This window comes from Aspergillus caelatus, assembly GCF_009193585.1.
Source record: "Aspergillus caelatus strain CBS 763.97 unplaced genomic scaffold BDV27scaffold_458, whole genome shotgun sequence".
NCBI classification, from domain to species: domain Eukaryota; kingdom Fungi; phylum Ascomycota; class Eurotiomycetes; order Eurotiales; family Aspergillaceae; genus Aspergillus; species Aspergillus caelatus.
In genome coordinates, this window is record NW_022475721.1 from 1 (window position 1) to 13,985 (window position 13,985).

Genomic DNA, 13,985 nt, shown 5'->3' on the forward strand with positions numbered 1-13,985 from the left:
CAGCGAGGGTGAGCACATCTTCTTATACCTGCGCTGTGAGGTATTGTAGGCGGGGGTATGGTTATTCTTGTGTACCATGCGCAAAGGCAAAGAAAATGTAATATTGAGAGGTGATTCGCGCTTCCTCTGATGATGCGCATGTGATTGACATATTTATATTCCCTAAAATCGAGAAAAAAAAAAAAAAAAAAACATTGCGCCGTAGCATTTCTATAGGACTGACAAGGCCGAATTGACTTTACACGAGCCGGTTTTCCGGACTCTTCCTCAGATTAGACACTCTGACTGGCTGCACATCATGTATGTGAGATGGTATTTTCACTGCTGTGCGACATATCCCACGGTGTCATACTCTGGAGAGAGAGGTGTTCAGTAGCATCAGCCTACATGCCATCTATGCAACTATCTCACTCATGCCACGTTGTCCCAGCCATCGAAGTAACATTACCGGCACTGTCAATCCCAAGTACTAACATTCAGCAAGTAAATCTCTCCCATGTGAAATGAAGATTGAAGAAGGATAAGCATAGTAATCTCGTGTCTCAAGAGATGTTTATGTGTCACGTAAGCCGGAGACTAAATTTATGCAGATGCACTTGGATCGGTCCTACAGCGATCATTAGCTATCGAGGCGAGATAACAACCATGCAAAGTCGAGAGAAGCATGAAGCATGTGCCGCTACTCTCATTCGATCCCAAACTTTATTTGCTAAACTGATCCGGACGGAGGAGGAGCTCTATTCTCTCCGGGGTGCTCCCAGCATTTCGGCTCCTCGTATCGCCAACAATGGTCTATACCCCTTACTGTGGTTCACGCACGGGAGTCAGAAGATCCTCGATTAAGTTGTGCACCGGACTGCGGTGTGAATATTTGAGCCAATCTAATCATCAGCCAAGCCGGCAAACAGTCAACTATGAGAAAGTAAATTTGGAGTTCTGACTCGGATGGATAACGGTGGAACATTTATTAAAATCAGAATACAAACGCACGGGAGCCTACATAGAAATATATAATTCAACTTTAGTGGATAAGGACTGAGATACGCTCAATGGACATAGTGCAACTGGTAGGCTGTTTGCATAGGTTTCCTTTGGGGGGGGGGGTTGCGGTGGTATTGAGAAGCGCGAGCGATGGTCTTCCAAAATGGATGGGGAAAATTCAATCAAGGGAGATCAGAGGAGGAAGAGGAGAGAAAAGGGAAGAGAGAGAGAGAGAGAGAGAGAGAGAGAGAAAGGAAGGAAAGAAAGGACGGAAGAATAATAACGTTCAAATAGACGACCGCAGATTAGAAGGTATGGGATTTGCATCCATGATCTGCCACAGAACAGTTACAGTAAGAACCAAATCCCAATAAATTGTCCCGAGGGCCAAACAAACTAGAAGTAAATAGTACTCGCTTAACACCAAATGCTTGAGGACAAAAAGGAAGAAAAATATTTAAACGCTACCCAGGAAAAACAGTTATACATAAATATACCCTCATAACCATACCCAATCCGGTCTCGTAATGATGCATTAACAAAAACCCATCGCACCGGCACCGTAACCGTACACCTTATGACCCGAAAACCAGACGCCAGAAGTCGCCAGAAGGACCCCAATGCCATGGATACTAAGTCCGAAACAAAAGAAAGAGAGCCTCTCCTTCTTGAGGGTTGTCAGTTTGTCTTGATCTCGTATAGCTAGCGAGTGTAAACACGATACTTACACGCCGTCTCAGACGAATGCTGCTCCAATGACTCCAGTTCGGCTAACTGACTTTCCAAGTATGCGCATTCTTCAGTAAGACTCTTGATGAGATCTGACTGCAGCATATGTGCATTGCTGCCTTCCTCGGTAAATTCACACTGCGAAGGCGTTCCCCGGAGACAGCAGGGTGTACATGGCTTGAGGTGATCGCACTGGATAAGTACACACACTAGTCAGTTATGTCTCTTCAAGTTACGTAACAAAGTAACCTTAGGGTTCTTCAAGAAGCGACCAAGACCCGGGCAGGGGCTATCAGGGGACTTGCCTTGACTCTCCGCTTGTGACATGGAAGACAAGCATAGATGGGCCGTCTCTTCTTTTCCGTTCGATGAGCCCCCGAAGAGGTTGGAGATTCGGTATCGTCGGCCATAATGACTTGCAATTGCACTGCACTGAGAGAGAAACTACGGGTTGTCCGGCTGTAGCCTCATAGTACTAAGCAAAACTAAGGGAGAAGAGACTGGACTCGGGCCATTGCGAGACAAGGGTTGTAGTCAAAGAAAGAGCAAGCAAGATTAAAGACAATCTCGCACCGGTTTTTAATGGTATATAAACCATAGATGATACAGCCAAAAACACCCTCCCCCCCCCCCCCCCCCGGCAGCGCACGAGCCCACGAACCATAGAATGGAAATACAGATATGTTGAGTAATAACTCAAATAGGCATCTATCATCATGCCATTGCCATTCTGGGTAGCTTCTGCTTTGAGTGGAGATCCTCAAAACCCGGGTATCATGCAGACACCATCGAATTAAGGCTGGATGCATGCAACCAAAAACAATAAATTGATATGCTATAGCATGCCAAGTGATTGGGTCCGATTAACTCCTAACCATGTGGCATTTCGCTCAGAGTTTGATTTTACTTAATATTATTAAGATTATTATTTTCACATGTAATCGTGCATGAAGCTCCAATCGGCGTGTCTAGAGAAGGGACAAGAGTGGGCAAATCTCGAGGTGGGAATAGGGTATATCGTTGTGGGCATGGATCTAGACACCCAACTAGGCACAACCATTTAATTTCTTTCAGCCCTGAGGGCTGAACACAATCAAGGGATTACCTGGTAACGAATGAGGCGAATGGACAACCACCTCCACCCAAGATCGAACTGTGGCTTTCCAACGGTTTCTGTGGCCCAGCAATAGTTTGCCACCGGATCTACAATTCCTCTTCTGGCTACATAACCGACGGATCCAGCCCAGAAGAGAAAGGTTCCACTGTGGCGGTGCTCGAGGTGGGCGATCAAGTTCCCAATCTAGTGGATATTTCACGCCCTCGACGGACAGATTATTGTGGCTGGTTTTGCGGAATGTCTCTAGTTTGGATGACCTTCAGGAACCGATGAGCATGTTATTGTCTCATAGTTCCCCTGTCGAGACCCGCAGCAAATCTCCTGTACCTTTCTACGTGGGGAAGAACTTATACCAGGAATTCGCTTCCAACTAGTAAAAGTGGTAGTAGTGGTAGTAGTAGGTAACCAATGGGGCCATACATGCAGGAACTGAACCTTGGATGATATTTCAGACTTGGTAAGTTTGCAGTAATATTCGTCCCATGTGGGGACCGACATGTGAAAGAGCTTAAGCAGACCAGAGTGACGGGATGGAAGAAAGAGTAGATCATCAGGAGGCATTGTGGGATTGAGGAAGTATTGCTACGTCTTTTCATCTGGTTCTCTAGGGCCATTTCATTCATTCTCGCTCTCAAAAGCATGTATGCAAAAAAAAAAAAAAATATTGTACAGATGATCATGGTCACGTAATCACTCTTAAATCCTTTGGAAGCCCTCGGTTTGGCATCTTTGTCCTTCCTTCAGTCAAGGATAGAGAACCGATACTTTTGATAGAAATACTGGGACAATTTCTGAGGAAACTGCCCCTCAATACTGTCAGCAGAGAAAACGTCACAGACAAGTTTCAATGCAAACCTGACCAAGCAGGCTAAAGCGAATGGAAAGTTTTGCACGCAGAATCTCATACTGCGGCATATGTTGCAGGCATATTGATAACGCCAAGTTAGTGATGCTCCGGTAGGGACTGCGAGGTAAAAGGCCCAGTATGAGATTGTTGTCGCACACACGTCAACATTAGGGTAAACCAGATCCCGTGGTCTACGGGCTTCAGATGCGGAATCGTGCATCTCGAATACTGGAAAATCGTCCATAACAGTGAAAAGCGCTTCGGTAGGTTCGGGAAGTGCATCAAAGGGTTGCGATTCCCTCCACTCTTGTAGGCGATTGACTATTTGCGTGGCTTGATCCTCGGCGGTGTACTCAAATTCATCATCTAACGAGGTACAGGGAGAAGAAGACTCCGAGCCTGGTGAGGTGCATCCCATTTGTCTCCAAAGCCCGGGAATATCCGCGGCGATGTCTAGTAAGCTGTGTAAGTTGCTTCGTGGGCTCGCTTCGGTCCAGGGGACGGTTTTCCAGTCGTCGTTAGCTAGAAATGTTCGTCCATGTGATATCGCGGAGAGGATCTATTTCAGTATTAGTTCACAGAAGCTCACTTATTTTCATATATCGTGGTCATCAGTGGGATGTACCCATGACAGGCGCAAATCTGCATAGATAGAGTGGCCCACGCCTTTGCAATGGTTTGATGGAGTTCGTAGGCAAAGCAAATCGAGGCCTCCTTGTTGATGCTTTACCAGAGCGTCCTTGGAGCCTCCTTCGTACATCTGGGGCCGTTTTATTAGTGGAATTGGGAAAAACTTGGACTTATCGGCCAAAGCTCACCTCAACCATGCCAAATAGAGTGATCGCCACGAAAACATCGTCGCGTAAACGTCTCTCAGCATCACATATCGCCGCCCCTGCTAATCGTAAAGCACATGTGTATCGAACCAGACCAGAATGGGTGGACTTTGGATCGCACAACATTTTGCCCATCAGAACAAAAGATGTAGCTTCGATGGCTGCACAAAGTAGAGGGGAGCTGGACCGCGTCTGGACCGCTTGCTCTAGCCATAAGGGCACCGTGCGCTTGCCGTCAACATCGACACTGAACACTTCTACTAGGGATTGAATGGAACGTTCCGTATGGGTGGATCGCGCAGGGAGACTATTGTTGGATTGCACATAGGATTGTGGTGATTGTTCTATACAGAACTTCGTATCTTTTGAGTGAGTCAGCACGGCTGATGGAAGTGTAAGGAGCAAAGCCGCCACATACCATCAAATTCCTGTTTCGGCTGCACAGCCTCCCGGCATAGAGATGTACTTGGAATTTTTCGATGTGTATTTCGCGACCGTGCTTGCTTTCCTCGTTGTTTGGGAAGGTCCGATTGTTGTGACGTGAGGTAGACAGGAATCTTCTTATTTGAAGCCGATAAGAGGGTGACGATCCGCTGTTCGAGGAAATTACGCCGCTGTTGTAGGCGTCGCAAAAGGTGTGCTTGCTCAATGAACCACCTATCTTCTAGTGTGACCGTGTATTCGCATTTCGCTTGTCGTCCTCGTACACAGCAGGCACTGCATGGCCTGACATGGTTGCACTATCCCACTTACTATCAGCACCATACGGAGTGGGTTCGCTAAGCCACGGCAGGATGAATTTAGGTAGGTACCTTAATTTTCTGAAAATGGCAGGGTATACATGAGAGCACGGCTCTTTGTTTTTTGTTCCTTCGGGGGGCTTCTGAAGCTGCACTATCCATAATGCCAAATAATCTTGGTCTGTATGTTTAGATTCCTTTGATGCACAGCGGGATTCGGGGAGGGATTTGGTTGTCTCAAAAAGGAAAGAAGAACGAAGAACTTGGAAGGAAGAGAGAAAAAAAAAAGGGTATATTTAGAAAGGGGGGGAGAAAGGTAGTACATGAGTAGAAAGTATTGGTATAGGCGTCTGGCCAGTCGCAACCTGTCCCAAGAAGAATTGAAGAACAACCTAGCTTAGTTTTGGTTATGTCGTTATTTGTCAGCCCACTTGACAAGCATCTAAAAGTCCTCCGGTGGGACAGGTTACAGTACTATATTTTAGTACTACGTACGTGTGTACTGTGTAGGTCGAGGGACGGGTCAAGGTGCAGATCCAAGAACCATGTCATTAGGGCTAAGGGAGCACTGAGTAGCGTAAGCTAGAGTAACTTCTCCGTGATCTGCAACATTGTAACCAATATCTCCTAAGTAGTCTATCTTGCTGTAAGCCAAGAACTGTAAGCCGGATCCTGCGCCACACTTGATATTCGGAACCGACGCTCGGCCGGAATGCTGTGGCTACTTGTCATAAAGTTATTCAAGGTACGACGATATGGGGATCCTGGGTTAGGGCTACGGAGTACTGGAACGATTCTTGCTGCTACAGAATCAGGTAAGGAGGGGGACAGAAGGAGGAGGAAGAGGAGGAGGAGGAGGAGGAGGAGGAGGAGGAGGTCTTGTGGGAATTGCGATACGGAGTGATCGGAATCTCAACAAGGAATGTGTGTATGTCTGTGCTGGGCTCCTCAGTACACGTCCCGCATATCTTGCGCCCATCAGATCTCAAATTCTCAATGTCAGTGAGAAACTTTGGACCAAAGGAAGCGAGTTTAGTTTTCTCGGTACGGTCGTTAGGACCAACCTTTCAAGCTAGGGCTTTGGATCCACCGGGTGGCAAACCATTCGGATTCCTCAGGCAGACCAGATAGTACTAGTCAAGGTTCCCCTTGTTTATATGGTTATGCAATCGTTTTATTCATAATTTTATTTGATTTTGATTTAATTCTAACGATTTATTTATTATTATTTTTATTATTTTTATTCTTAATTTTTTTTGTTTATGTATTTATTTATTTTGACTTTTCTGTCCCTATTGTTTCTTTCTTTTCGTGTCCCCCCCTTTTTGTTTTTTTGTTTTTTTTTTTTTACACCATTGGTTAGGGTGGAGGTTTGTTTTGAAGGATCTCTGAGGTTTTCCGACCTGCGGATCGACGAGGACAATTTGATTCATGGTTGCCTGTATTTTGTTGGAATGTAATGTAAGGAAAGTCAAGTGACTTTCCTGCTGAAAGGAGTGGAGCTTCTTTTTCATGGAACTAATTTCCAACATCCTGGTCTTAATACCTTCAATTAAGATCTAGTAGAGAGGACCTTTGGACTGTGTGCTCGGAGTCGCCGTAGAAAAGAGAGAGAGAGAGAGAGAAAGATATGAAATCCACTCAACACTCTAACTGACTCTCCCCATGAAAGCGCAAAGCTGAACCAAGTATACTGCTGCCTTGAAGGAGGCGACTCGAACCATGTCAGAAGAGATGCGCTTATTGCGGATGACAAAGGCCTCTGGCCCTTCGCTTGGACTACTATACATGACTTAGTACTTACTATACTCTACGAAAATAGCAAAGCATATCTCAATATTTGTACACCGCTGGGGCCATCTACCAATTGGGACCTCGGAGGGCTCGGTCCTATAAGCCTGCTTCGGTAGCGTAGGTAAATGACAAATCGCTGGAGGAGGAATGACTAGATAGACCAGTTGATCAACCAGTGTGACTATTCTCCGTGGGGGATTAACGGCTAACTGCAGAGTTTTGATTTTTGTCCGTGAAAACGGTCATTTGAATCAATTGGCAGCGGGAGAACCGCTGCAGGAAAAGGAGTGTGTGCCAGATCGTCTGCAGCCGACGAAAATGAGGAGTGTGGCGTCGTATAGTCTGGACCCGATGCACATAGTGACAGACAGACGTCTCGATCAGAGAGTTAGTCAGGCCTAGATCCGAAGATCGTGAGGCTATACCCATCATATCATAGTCATGGTGTGAGAGCTGCCGTAAATCTTGAGCATTCTCGATATCCTCCGACGGGAAGGTGGAATGTGGCTGAGCATTCGCCTAGGAAAATGTCGATCTGGTCGACAAATTCTCCGGGAGGCAAATGGTCGGTAAACTCTGCTGCTATGGACAAGTAGACATTCTGATCCGTCAGAAATGCGATCTATCGTTTGACACTGTTATTGGTTCCTCATGCAATAAAAGCATTGACTTACCCCGTCTTTTGCTTTCGATAGTTCGTTTCTGACTTTTCCGATCGGGTTGAAAAGAGAATTCCATATCTAGGAAACTATTTCCGACTATTTACGGGGATAAGGAGTTCAAAGTTCTTGCTCTTTGACGTCCCCAGGAAACAATTATTCCCACCCCCCTGCCCCTGATATCGACGAGTTCACAAGGGTAGATCTCAAGTCAACAGCATTGTAAGTATGTAATACTGTTGAGTCTCTCTCCCCTGAGAGAATGTAGATGTACATACTCCTGTACAATGCGTACTATGGCTTTTGATCAGCTGCAGGCTTCACCTGCCGTGGTCATCAGATCACCCGGTGTAGTACACAGAAAGAGAGGAATGCGTTTTCCGTTAAATATTTATGCTTTGCTCAGAGTCGTGTAGATTATCGTAAAGATACGTTCACAATATGTAAGTCGGCCAGGGAACAGTTTGTCCCCTATGTTCCTTGTGAGGTACCTGAGGCACCTGAGGCACCGTGCCTGGATATCATCTGATTTCCGCCCTCTGATTGGCCATCCATTTTAGCTTCAAGTTGACTCTCTTCAGCAATTTTCAACTTTTGTTCCCCGGATTTTCATCTTCAACCCCATCCTCGTCGTGCCGCCTCTTATCCGCTTACCCTCTTGTTCCTCTCATCCTTTACTCCTCTCGGCGGCATGTCCAAGGCGACTTTCGCCGCAATCGCCGCGGCTAGCGCGGCCACCGGAGCTGGCCTTACAGCGCTGCTCTATTCCTCTTCCACCCCTCGAACCCAACAGCAGCAGCAACAACAACAACAACAACAACAGATATTACCTCCATCTGCACCAGTTACCTCGACCACTCCTGTCCCGATCCAACCGGCAGCCCCGTCACTCGCCGCCAAATCCCTCGCCGGACCCGTCGACCCGTCCGGTATCTACCAATATGGCTTCCCCGGCCCCGTCGCCGATACCCTGCTCTCAGCTCCTCTAGCCGGCGCATACGACCGTCGCACGCGCAATCCCGCCTGGGTAGCCGAGCACATCACGCCGGCTTCGCTGGCGATGAAGAATGCGGACCGCAAACACAGCACCTTCTTCGAAGACACCACCATCCCTGCCGCCTTCCGCGCCAAACTAAATGATTACTTCCGTTCCGGCTACGATCGCGGCCACCAGGTGCCTGCGGCCGACGCAAAATGGTCTCAGGAAGCTATGGATGCTACTTTTGCCCTGACAAACATGTGTCCCCAGGTGGGCGAGGGATTCAACCGGGACTACTGGGCGCATTTTGAGGAGTTCTGCCGCGGCCTGGCCAAGAAGTATCCTTCCGTTCGCGTTGTAACCGGTCCCTTGTATCTCCCTCACCGTGATGCGGATGGCAAATGGCGTGTATCGTACGAGGTGATTGGCAACCCACCTAATGTTGCCGTGCCCACACACTTCTATAAGGTTATCTACGCTGAGGAGGGCCCCGCTTCTCCTACTGGAAAGGTTGCCTTGGGTGCTTTCGTTTTGCCCAATGCTCGGATCTCGAACGACAAGAGGCTGACGGAGTTTGAGGTGCCGGTTGAGGTGGTCGAGCGCGCGAGCGGCCTGGAGTTTGTTTCCAAGTTGGAGACGAACCGTCGCAAGCGTCTCTGCCAGGAAGTCAAGTGTGATGTTGTCGTGCGCGAGTTTAACAACTCTGCCAAGCGGAACTAAAGTGGCTATTAACGGAGTCCTGGGAGAGATTAGGCACCTCAGGCCGATCAGTGTAATTTTGGATGTAATAATTTCGGGTTTATAAATGGTTTATATAGTCCGGGCGTTTACGGGTTGCATTCACGTCGGTCGTTGTACCTATGAATACTTTTTACCCCCATATAGATCGTCAGTCTGCCAATTTTCGGCATGGTCTATCAGTGCCAACTATGTCACAAAGGATACCCCCTATCTATTACACCATACTCCATGCAATCAGTTGAATGCAGCCAGTTCAGCATTGAAATGCAACGCCCGTCTTGGTCGCTACGTTTCCACCACGCCCTGCAAACCCTGTTCCTTCTGAACTGATCTCTACTAGACCGGGCTTAATGATCTCCTTATCTTTCTTCTTTTTCTTTCCAGATTCCTTTCCATTCTCCGTTGAATCACGAGGTGTGATATCGGCCTCGCAAACGTAGCATAGAATTAACCCGTGAAGCGCAGCTGTCTGCTCTTGTTCTTCTTTGGTAGCATGTGGGTCTGGGGCATCGTGCGGCGTCATAAATTTGGTCACACAAGGAGAACAGATAACATGGCCACAAGGTTTGGTCACTGTAGATATGAATAGTCAGTTGGTCACCGCTGACCGAAGATCCAGGAGTGGAGGATTGTACTTACACATCGCCTTCAGCCCATTTGTTAATGTCTTCTTACAGCTCGGACAGATCCGCGCCATTGAACCGTCGGATGCTTTTTCCTCGGTGAAATGTACGTCGACCAGCGACTTGAGCGAATAGCTATGGCGGTGTTCATCCGTCGACCCGGGGCAAACAGGAGTCAATTTGACGGCCTTGTTGGCTGCAATCTCATTCGGATCGGTGTTGGGAGTGAGCGAGGGAACCCAGAATGACGGCAGAGCAGACTTGCTGGATTCAGACTGGCAATTATCGTCTGTCAGTATAGTACTTCCTAACAGGATACCCTTTTATTCCTACCTTTTCCTTCTTTAGCTCCTCTTTGAGCCGCTCCTGCTCTTCCCGAGCAACCCGTGCCATCTCCTTTTCATCGAGCTCAAACACCTTCTTCCGCTTGCCGTCCACTTCGATTTCCCTCGCCTTAAACGCAGCCAATGCCTCCGTAGCCTCCTCAGCCTTCCGCTTTTTATGATTGTCGTTCTGCGCTTGACCGGAGGATTTATTCTTTGCTACCCCTAATCCCATACTGACGAGCTCAAACTCGCGCAGCTCCCGTTCACGCGCCTCTTCCAACGTCCGCTCATCTTCTTCTGCGAGTCGTTTCTTGGCCTCCTCCCGTTCTCGTTCGAGTCGCTTGATCTCCTGTCGTTGGGCGAGGAGATCGTTTATGGCGCATTCGCGACAGAATATATCACCGTTTGTTGCGCAGGCGACGACGGGTGCTCGAGCGGGGTGTAGACACAGGCGACAAGAAGCGAATGGAAGGAAAGAGTCGCGGCCGATGACGCCGCGTTGGGTGCCCCATTGCGACCGGAGGAGGCCACGCTCGTAGGAAGTAAAGTGTGGGAGGGAGGTGTTACGTTTGGAATGGGCCATTATCGCGTGGGGTAAATGGTTGAGTATTTAAAAAGACATGGAGTGGGAAATTCTATTTCGGAATATCTTGCGGAGGATGAATGAGCTGCGGTTGTGGCGGGCAAATCGAGAGGAGATTCCTAATGGAAATTTTGATGGTTGATTGATCTAATCTCGAGCTAACCTGAGCTAGAAAATCGACATATCAACAGAAATATCGAAAATTCAAGTGAGGAAGATGAGGCCAAAAGCATGCAAATGAAATAAATTGGAGAAACCATGCCATGACATAATCATCGTCACGTTCTCTCCGCATTTATTCCAAAACCCCAATCGAGACATTCAATGTCCTTCCAACCTCACCTGCAACTCCAATTGAAATAGAAAATCATCAAGAGACAAAGGGCGATGAGGAATGACTATCCTCTTTCGCTCTCAAGTCCAATGAATTATTCAGAGTCCGGAACCTCCCCGGGACAACGAACGCTGGCTTTCTTGACCATCACCACCTTCCTTTCTGCCTCGACCTCCTTCACGACTGGGGTACTCTGTCCTTGCTGAGTATTTCCTCCAGCTTGAGCCGAGTCCTTTCCCTTCTTGCTCTTCTTCTTCTTCTTCTTCTTTTTCTTGGCTGCCTCGGGAACAGTAGGGGAATGATATTCCGGGAATAGATCTGGATTATCAGCCATGAGCTCTCGGATAAGATCCAACATATCCCAGTGCGGATCAGTGCAGACTTCGCCTGATGACGATTCCTGGGTAGATGCTTGGCCATGGCCCTTGGACACCTGGGGATTCCCCTTTGAAGTATTGTCGCTGGGTCCATCCTTATTCCGTCTGAGATTCGATGTGCCACTACCGCTCCGGTGAACCCTCTCCGGCGCAATCGGCCCAAATCTTTGCTCTGGGAAGTGTTCTGATATCGAGGCACCTGGTTCAAGCAATTTTTCTGCCTTCTTTGGCTTGGTGGGCTTTTCAGGTAAAAGTAGGTACCTACTGCCTTTCTGTTTGGCCATAGCGTCGGATAAGCGGTGGTATCGGTGTACGCGAATGTACTCGTCCGACTTTGCTGCCATCATGAACAGCTTCTCCTTGACGTCGCGTTCATCAAGCATGTCTCGACCTTCGGCAGCGGTGGAAAGTCCTCGTGTGGTAGCTCCAAACCCCGGCATCACCGTGGGTGTTTCGTACCAGATGAGGATCTGTCGATAGAAGACTCCCGTACTCCCCTCGAGGATAGCCAACATTTGGTATGCCTTGGCGAGGAAACACATAGCGCGCGCAATATCAGAGTGGTAACCAGCGATCATGGCACACTTGCCCCAAATCATGGCAACGCGAGCATCGCGGATCTGGCACGTAAGAAGCCTGCCGATCATCTCCTGCGCGGACTTGAAAGCCATTGCGGGATACAAGTCGACAGTGTCAGGGTGGTTCAAGATGCGCTCAATTTTCCAATACTTATCCATGGTAATCTCGATCACGTCCTTGGGCTGCGCACACGCTTTGCACGAGCAGAAGAAGCCGAACTCAGTCCACGAGAACAACTCCCTCGCCTTCTGCTGTCCCTTCCCATAGAAGTACGCGACAGTGATTTCCTCATCCTTCGGAATATTCTTGAGAGCGCGCACAACAGCCCTTCCAACCATCGGACTTTCCCCAATATTAATATTTCCATCCTCATTCTTCGGATAATTATTGATGATCGTCAACGCGCAATTCGGCACACAAGCATGATTAACCGACGCAAGATTCAACCCCACAATCCCAGCTTTCACCCCATTCATGACAATCGGCAACTGATACAAATCCCAAATCCCCGCAAACACCCCCAAATCCTGCTTCAGCGAGCTCGGCAGAGCAAGGAATTTCCTCAGCCACTCATCCCCCATGGCCCTCACCTTCGCCCCAAGCATAGCATTTACCTCCCTCGGCGTCTGACACCCCAAAGACTCCTTCTCTGTAGTCCAAGCCACATCTTCCGCAAAGAGCACACTACCAGCAGGGATAGATTCAGTGGTAACAAGGCCGACGCCAACGCCACGGCTAATGAACCGACGCACCAGCGACTCCTCATACGTGTACTTCTTGGCCCCGGGGTTATTAGAGCTGAAAACGCCCGCCACCTCAGCCATGGAGATGAATGGTGTCGCGGAAGTGACTGTCGAAAACGCACGGTGGAAGTGCTGTTTCAGGTTCGAGAGACGGATCTCCTCACAACATGAATCCCACGTGTCTGCATTCTGGATTAGCGTGGCTTTTTGTTAATCCCCTGTGTTTCTGGTCTGCATTGTGAACATTCACTGCATGATAGCTGGCACTCACGTGATGGTTCGTAACCTATGCGCTTTTGCTCCATGGTGCCCGGCTAGCTATATTCTCTGTGAGGAGTGTACCAATCAGCATATGTTTGTTCTGACAAAGAGATGAACAAAGCTAATCTTAGTAAAATCGCTTTATCTGGTATCAACAATGCGGGCTGCAGTGAGTGAAGCAGGGTGTGGACAAAGAAGCTGGTCTTCTCCAGTGGCGAACAGCGGTAGCTGCTATTGAATCAAACAAGATAAGACAGAGTCCGACGTACCTTGTTCTTTCAGCTCTTTGTGAGTTGAGGTTAAAGGAAGGAGGGAAGCATAGTGGCTTAGGGGAGGGAGAAAGAGGAGAGCGCTTGTTCGGTATGTCTCGCCTCCAGTGTCGCCAGGGATCTAGAGAGGCAGTCGACGCTGTAGAAGACCCAACAAGCAACACCCAAAGAAATGACAGACGCAGCGTGCTGGGAGGAATGAAACTCTCAGGGTTGCTAAGAAGAGTGTGTTGTTATGTTCTCGGCGCTACTGACTATGATGTCGTGCGTGCAGAAAGTGGCTAGGCAAACAGCCAAGAAATCCAGACGTAGATGTGCTATTAAATCTCTATTTTAATGGTCTCTTCAATGTTTTTACATGGTATTATTGCCCATGCTGGCTAAAGCCTGCTCTTCCAATACTCGCGTCACGCCAAACTTCCACATGATACATGGTATCTCAGTAGGGGAAAAAAAAAAAAAAGAAA

General features: G+C 48.2%; 5 protein-coding genes across 5 annotated transcripts; 1 reads left to right on the forward strand and 4 right to left on the reverse strand.

Annotated features, from left to right (window-relative positions):
- Nucleotides 1–1,288: 1,288 nt before the first annotated feature.
- On the reverse strand, nucleotides 1,289–2,292 carry BDV27DRAFT_139321 (uncharacterized protein). The gene is made up of 2 exons (XM_032069429.1): nucleotides 2,016–2,292; nucleotides 1,289–1,902 (listed from the first exon to the last, which is right to left on the reverse strand). Exons 1-2 carry the CDS (start codon nucleotides 2,118–2,120, stop codon nucleotides 1,684–1,686), a joined length of 324 nt encoding a protein of 107 aa, XP_031920519.1. The 5' UTR covers nucleotides 2,121–2,292; the 3' UTR covers nucleotides 1,289–1,683.
- Nucleotides 2,293–3,334: 1,042 nt separating this feature from the next.
- BDV27DRAFT_86395 (uncharacterized protein) lies at nucleotides 3,335–5,727 on the reverse strand. The gene is made up of 5 exons (XM_032077805.1): nucleotides 5,323–5,727; nucleotides 4,929–5,250; nucleotides 4,493–4,872; nucleotides 4,300–4,434; nucleotides 3,335–4,233 (listed from the first exon to the last, which is right to left on the reverse strand). Exons 1-5 carry the CDS (start codon nucleotides 5,410–5,412, stop codon nucleotides 3,568–3,570), a joined length of 1,593 nt encoding a protein of 530 aa, XP_031920520.1. The 5' UTR covers nucleotides 5,413–5,727; the 3' UTR covers nucleotides 3,335–3,567.
- Nucleotides 5,728–8,203: 2,476 nt separating this feature from the next.
- On the forward strand, nucleotides 8,204–9,539 carry BDV27DRAFT_86404 (DNA/RNA non-specific endonuclease). Its single transcript, XM_032077807.1, has one exon. The coding sequence runs from the start codon at nucleotides 8,395–8,397 to the stop codon at nucleotides 9,400–9,402; it is 1,008 nt and encodes a 335-aa protein (XP_031920521.1). The 5' UTR covers nucleotides 8,204–8,394; the 3' UTR covers nucleotides 9,403–9,539.
- BDV27DRAFT_86403 (putative RING finger domain protein) lies at nucleotides 9,540–11,157 on the reverse strand. The gene is made up of 3 exons (XM_032077806.1): nucleotides 10,380–11,157; nucleotides 10,063–10,321; nucleotides 9,540–9,996 (listed from the first exon to the last, which is right to left on the reverse strand). The coding sequence occupies exons 1-3, from the start codon at nucleotides 10,953–10,955 to the stop codon at nucleotides 9,677–9,679; spliced, it is 1,155 nt and encodes a 384-aa protein (XP_031920522.1). The 5' UTR covers nucleotides 10,956–11,157; the 3' UTR covers nucleotides 9,540–9,676.
- A 226-nt stretch (nucleotides 11,158–11,383) lies between these two features.
- BDV27DRAFT_164516 (SET domain-containing protein) lies at nucleotides 11,384–13,293 on the reverse strand (the record flags this gene model as incomplete). The annotated part of the gene is made up of 2 exons (XM_032073710.1): nucleotides 11,384–13,170; nucleotides 13,260–13,293. 2 exons carry the CDS (start codon nucleotides 13,291–13,293, stop codon nucleotides 11,384–11,386), a joined length of 1,821 nt encoding a protein of 606 aa, XP_031920523.1.
- Between the last annotated feature and the right edge of the window lie 692 nt (nucleotides 13,294–13,985).

Excerpts from the sequence above, each read along its gene's own strand:
- BDV27DRAFT_139321 (XM_032069429.1), bottom strand. The coding sequence starts at position 2,120 with ATGGCCGACGATACCGAATCTCCAACCTCTTCGGGGGCTCATCGAACG. Across the intron at positions 1,903-2,015 it reads GTCACAAGCGGAGAGTCAAG|TGCGATCACCTCAAGCCATG; the intron begins GCAAGTCCCCTG and ends GTACTTATCCAG.
- BDV27DRAFT_86395 (XM_032077805.1), bottom strand. The coding sequence starts at position 5,412 with ATGGATAGTGCAGCTTCAGAAGCCCCCCGAAGGAACAAAAAACAAAGA. Across the intron at positions 4,873-4,928 it reads GCCGAAACAGGAATTTGATG|ATACGAAGTTCTGTATAGAA; the intron begins GTATGTGGCGGC and ends CTCACTCAAAAG. Across the intron at positions 4,435-4,492 it reads CTCTATTTGGCATGGTTGAG|ATGTACGAAGGAGGCTCCAA; the intron begins GTGAGCTTTGGC and ends AAACGGCCCCAG.
- BDV27DRAFT_86404 (XM_032077807.1), top strand. The coding sequence starts at position 8,395 with ATGTCCAAGGCGACTTTCGCCGCAATCGCCGCGGCTAGCGCGGCCACC.
- BDV27DRAFT_86403 (XM_032077806.1), bottom strand. The coding sequence starts at position 10,955 with ATGGCCCATTCCAAACGTAACACCTCCCTCCCACACTTTACTTCCTAC. Across the intron at positions 10,322-10,379 it reads AGGAGCTAAAGAAGGAAAAG|TCTGAATCCAGCAAGTCTGC; the intron begins GTAGGAATAAAA and ends GATAATTGCCAG. Across the intron at positions 9,997-10,062 it reads AAATGGGCTGAAGGCGATGT|TGACCAAACCTTGTGGCCAT; the intron begins GTAAGTACAATC and ends TCATATCTACAG.